The sequence below is a fragment of the Dermacentor silvarum genome, chromosome 1, assembly GCF_013339745.2.
Source record: "Dermacentor silvarum isolate Dsil-2018 chromosome 1, BIME_Dsil_1.4, whole genome shotgun sequence".
Classification (NCBI taxonomy): Eukaryota; Metazoa; Arthropoda; class Arachnida; order Ixodida; family Ixodidae; genus Dermacentor; species Dermacentor silvarum.
Genome location: NC_051154.1, coordinates 340,433,899 through 340,439,898, shown reverse-complemented (window position 1 = coordinate 340,439,898; position 6,000 = coordinate 340,433,899). Strand labels below are relative to the sequence as shown.

The 6,000-nt window shown below is 42.9% G+C and overlaps 1 protein-coding gene across 1 annotated transcript in view; it reads right to left on the bottom strand.

Moving 5' to 3' along the window:
* Nucleotides 1-3,774: 3,774 nt before the first annotated feature.
* Nucleotides 3,775-6,000, bottom strand: part of LOC119444152 (regulator of chromosome condensation-like) — a 54,596-nt gene continuing 52,370 nt past the window's right edge. The window contains exon 8 of the mRNA XM_037708612.2: nucleotides 3,775-4,171. Coding sequence (XP_037564540.2) covers nucleotides 4,014-4,171 — 158 coding nt within the window. The 3' untranslated portion in view covers nucleotides 3,775-4,013. The remainder of the gene's footprint in view (nucleotides 4,172-6,000) is intronic.

The window sequence follows — 6,000 nt, the reverse complement described above, 5'->3', positions numbered from 1 at the left end:
TATGTAATTGTATTATCGTGCAACTACAACACAAAAGCACGTGGCAAAGAAGTCGTGAATCATGCTCATACTGAGCATGATAGTACATAATGTAAAATTGTACATAATCATTATCGAACAATCTCATGTAAACATTTCACCTGCACAATTTGCAGTGTACATATCGATTCAGAAAATCACCACAGTTCGCGAGTGCCCTTCCACTACCAATCAACAATGCTTCGCATATTGTAGCGCTCAAATGGAGTTGTGGCTGCCAAATCCCTCGAAGGATACGAAGGATCTGCACTATTCGTCCTCCGCTGAAGGTAGTGGGATATCAGTGTGGGATACTTAGGTGGTAGGAGGGTGATGCAGGAGTTTGACTTCTCTGCTGTTGCCCTGACAGTGATGGGACTATCTCCTTCCATGCTCAAACCCCCCCCCCCCCAAGGGGATACCCGCACGGGAATTGGGTTCCAACTTGGCAGGGGCAGCCATGTGATGACGTTCTTCTTCCGAACAGGTTTCACTTAGTCCCAGCAGGCTATGTGGTCAATTCCCAACACTGTTGCCATCAGTACCCATGTAGCTCTTACAAGCACATAAAACAAAGTACTTGCTGCCTTATTGTTGTCCTATTTATTGGCGATGAAAGCAGCAGAGACTTACCTGTGCACGCAAAAGCATTTGCTTGAAACATCCTAGACATGCATGCTCTCCAGAATTAATTTGCCGATCCAAAGTTACACCTGAGCTGCAGAAACATTGAGGAATAGTGCATGCAAGTGCCTCACAGGCACATAAAGGATCTTGGTCCACTCGGAAAATTTACACGTGTCACAGAATATACTTAAAAATCACAATGTTGCACTTGACGTACAGGCACCGCAGTTTCGATGTTAAATTTGAGAGAAAAGTTTGGCTTCTTCCTTCTGTAATAATTAACCTTTTCTCTACCAAATGTAACAAAGATAAGATTTCCAAGATTATTTTACTAGTCCAAAGTGATTTAGGTTTTGATGGACAGCTGTCAACCTAGTAATTATGCTGTGGAACTTCAGTTCTCCGAGAGCACAACAAATTATGCAACCAGTTCAAAATGCACGCAAAGTGCAGCAGACTTCCAACATAAAAAAATTTAGCCATTATGGACGCTTTTCTTACTGTTTTAGTTTTTATTATTACAGTTAGCATGAGTGAAGTCGTAGGCTCGGTTTGAGCGGTGAGTAAAATTTTATGCTTAAGTGTCAAATGACCCACTGATTGAAATGCAGCTCCACTAACGTGAAACCTGGGGAGGTGCGAAGCATGCAGTGATGCACCGCTAATGGGCTCATACTGCTTTTAGCAATGGCTCATAACCCCACAAACGCGGCCTCCCCATTATGACGACAGAAGAGAAGTGAAATTCTATGCTGGAATGATGAGCGGCAACGCAGCCAGCTGTGGAAGACAACCAACGCGGGACCAGTGACACGAGCACATGCCGAGTGCAAGCACGAGCCGCTTGCTTACCGCGACTACGACGACGACAATTACGACAGGAGATGCCGACAGCCCAGACGCACGAGGTGCTTCGCATCTAAAAGAAGACTCGCGTCATCGAAACCTGTTGTGCCGGTGTGGCAATCTCGTGGTATCGTTGCCACCGACATGTACACACAAAATATGACTGTGCTGCCAAAACCCACCTCCACTCAACACACGACATGACAAGAGGGAAGAGTGCATCCCCCTGCATTTCTAAGAAAAGCAAACATTTTAAAGGACCAACTTGGAAGCTTTCAGCGACAAAATCATTGCATGGCCCTCAACCACCAGGCTGGCTGGCAGGCTCTTAAGTTCATAATATTTACGATAACACAGAACTGCCACCTCCACCTTCGGTGATCTGAAGAGTCTGCTTCATGTCCAGAGCCATGCTGCACATGTTGAGTGGCTTGTACAAAAGAAGCTACATGTAAGCCCTATTCATAGTTTGCAAGTGCGCTTCTCTGCAATACACATTTGCTCAACTAAAGGTGGCACTGGTCATTGTTAGAATGAAGACAGAGTGCAAGCTGCACATGCTGGTGCTTGCTTCATGTGCATGGTTTTATCACTAGAGCCACATCTACAAGTTTCATGTCATATTACAAGCAAACTGAGATTGTCAGACCGTTTGCAAAAACAATGATGCTTCCGTAAGCATGGCAAAGTGCCTCGCTGGAAAGCTAGCTTTACAATTGTGAAAAGAGTTTGATGTGCTGCTCTCAATGAATTGAGGCTTCATACCATAATTACGGAGTGAACTACCCACATAAAAAAATGCAGGATAATATTTTCGTGTCAATGCCCCTTTAAGTGTGAAAACAAACCAAATTCGTCCACAATTCCATCATTTTTAATGCGAGCAGCGTGGTTTATTTTTCCAAGGATAATTGCAAGAGCATTCCAATGGTTTTTCTGGTAGACGGAGCATAAATAGCTAAGGTTGTATGTTGCGACTAGGTACTGATGGTGCATTGTTCAATGGCTCTTGAGCGTTTTTATTAAAAAGTTATGAATCTTATGGCATATTCGGGGGGTCATATTAGAGCACTCTGGTAGCGCTACAAAGGCCATTTAAAGAAGTTACTAAGCGTTACCGTTTGCATAAATGCGTTCCTCTGATGATAACGAAGCAGGATCGTTACTTCCATACCCTGTTATTGTCGTAATACAGCTTTAAAGTTGTTTTCATCACTTTTGTAGCACGGCCAGAGCGATCTGAAATGGCCACTCTGATATGCCATTAGTGGGCGCGAGTCTGGTCAATTCAAACCAAGTTATGCCAAAACCACGTATGACACAAATACCTTCATTATATACCTTATTCTCTGTAAGCATACATTCGTTGCATGCTAATATTGGTGAGAAACATTTTAGCTTCATTTCTTTACATAGAATAATCACCGAGGTGTGACCTGCATTTCAAAACTGCGACAAATTTTCTATCCAAGCATACACAGGGAGAAAATAGCATTTTGTTTACTCGACCAGTTTTTCGCCTACAAAGGTGGCTTGTGCTGCCAAAAGTGAAAACAATGCACAGCATAACTATCCTCTTCAGGCCTATTGTACACACTAAGGTCATGCATCAAAAAGCAAAAGCACTCGCGAAATTATTTAAAATGAGTTGCAAGCACCTTGAAACTCTTCCGACTGGATCTGTGTGTGTGAATATGTGTAAAGTGTTTTACTAAAACAAGTTGGAAGGTAGAAATCTCGGCATTTGCTTCTGGTGTCACCATGTCTCCGTAGCAAGGTAACTTCTTTCCCCTTCATTGTTCTCACGTTTTGCACGCAGGAACATTTGAAGTAGCTGGATGGACACTTTCCAAGTGTGCCATTTATGAAATAGATCTCACATCTGATGTTCTTGTACAGAAGGGGTTCCTAAACAGAGTTAAGCAAACGGCCAGAACGGAACTGACCCAATCCCTCCGTTGGGTGTATATTTACATTAGAATTTGAATTTAACAATTTTAAACCACCACTTCTGCAAGCCAGTAGTCTTCGCGAGAAAGATTCCTTCGTCGCAATGATCGCAGCGAGGCTGTGGTTAAGCATATCAGTTAGAAAGTGGGGGTCCCGCACCACTCTGGGAAGGTAAGCGAGATTCCCCCAAGACCAGAAAGTCGAGGAGCCAGATATGCCTCTCCAACTAACGCCTACCTCGCATCTCCTTAACAAAGAATCAAACCCACAAACTTGTGCCGAGTAATAGGACACCACCACAGACGCCAAGATAATGGCAATAAGCCAAGCAGATTTATTGAAATTGTTGCCATCGTCTTAAAAAGCACAAGTAAGAGTTGAAAATTTCTGTAATAAAACTTCGTAGCACCAGTCAAACGCTAATGTCCAACCTTTAAAATCTTTAAAACTTTCAATCAATGTTGCGCTTTGTCACATATAAAAACAAAGAATGTCAATGTGGTCCTGTATAAAAATGCAACAAAACAATGTATTGATGATGGGAAAAACAAATTTCCTTAGAAAAGTGCCTATCATGTGGCAAGTATTACAGCATGCTGGCCACCTCCGGAGATGACCAGCACCTTTTTGCCTGTGAGCTTCCCAGCAACGATCTTTGGTTCAAACAAATCGTCGTCACCACCATGGCCCAGTTGGCCGTTTGTGCCGAAACCCCAGGAGTGCAGGCATCCTGCAAGTTAGTACACCACCGAGAGAGAGAGTTGTGTTACAATTCAGAAATGAGAGTCAAGCCTCAGTATAACTATGTACAGAGGTTAACACGCATGTCTAGAACACACGTAAGGGCAGAAGCAGCTACCGTTTGAGCCGACCACCAGGTCGAGAGAAACCAATGGCAACTGTAAATTTAGTCAGGTAACCTGACATACAGCCGATTTTGTGCCACATGTCATCTTCAGATATCACCAGCGCAGTCCTGAGAACGTGATTTGCGGGTTCTAAAGAAGGTGTGTTGACCTCTGTACACTCCATTTCACATATATCGGGCGAACAATTTTTACAAATCACCTTTGCAGATAACAATTCTTGTCCTTGAGCTGGATTATTTGAAGAGGTGAACATTACTGGCACAAGAAATCGAAGAACATTCAACTAATTAACAAAAATACACCAACATTTTAATTATTTACGCTACATATTGCAATTTAAGAATTGTAGCTGGTGAGTTGCAAGACTTATCCACGTGAAATGAATTTGCAGGATGACACCTTTTTCCAAGATCCTAAAAGCGGGCCAAAATACATGGGGGTTCCAGTTAGTTTCCCGTTTCTATGCAAAGAAGTGTTTTGTTAAGACTGTGGAACAGTACATTTTTACGCCAAGTTTGATGGTGCATATTTCTAAATTGGTGTCATTCTTGGAAATTCATTCCTAGTGGATACACCTTGCAAACTCCCCAGTTACAATTTGTAAATTGCAATATGTGCTGTAAAGTAATTAAGAAGTTCATTGAAATTTTCAAAATTGTTGAATTCATGCAAGTGATGTCCTCCTTTAAATACGTAATCCAGCTCAAAGCCGAGTATTAAGCTATCTACTACCAGTCTACTTTTTTAAATTCCAGAAAACTTCACCCCATATACAGGGTGTCCCAGCTATAAGTAGCCAATGTTTTAAAAACAAAGTGTACTAGGAGGATCAAACCAACTCGGTGTTGAGGATCGCGTGTCCTAGTCTGCAGTATTTTTTTTTGCTCCGCAAAGTCAATTAGTTAAACTAATTGCCTAATTTTTTAAATATTGCCTTCAGCAAGACAGTGCCAATACGAAAGTCGTAGATCACATTTAAAAATTGCCGACTGAAGTGTTTGCAACTAAGTACCATTGATGGAGCTTCTTGTAATTGCCTTTAAGGGGGGACGCGGCCTTTGAAAACCGAAAAATCGTGAGAAAGTTGATTTTTGAAAAACAATATTTTTGTGTTGTATGTCGCAAACTACCTTTTCTGTAATTATCAGCACCCAATTCAACTGCAAAGTACGAAAATAGCTATTTTTGAGGCTGCCGTGGCTCGCGAAACCACGCGCAAATCCCGAAATCAAACCAAAATTTGTGCGTGCGCCATTCCCGGTCCATGCCGGGAATGGTGCCCAAGATGGTGCCCACACCATCTTGGCGTCGTTTTGACTGAATTCTGTCTATCGATAGCCGCCTTGCAAAATGGCGTCAGTAACCGTTGACGCGTTTTCCCACGATGCGATGCGGAGCGCTGATTGGCCAGAGCAGCGCATTCAAATCCCGCAGGCTAAAGCGTGCCTGCCATTGGCTGCTGTGCGGGCCACTGGCTGCTGTTCGATGCTGTGCTCGCCTCGTCAGGGTTGCCAGATTCGGCTATTTTTTATGTGGGTCGATGTTGAAAATTCCGAGTTGGCTACATGACTATATTTGGGCTATTTTTGTTTTATTAAGGACTTCCGCGTCGCGACGACCACGTCAGCACTGACAAAATTTGTGAACGCTGGTTTATGAAAACCCAAAGCTCATTGCTGCAAAGATATGT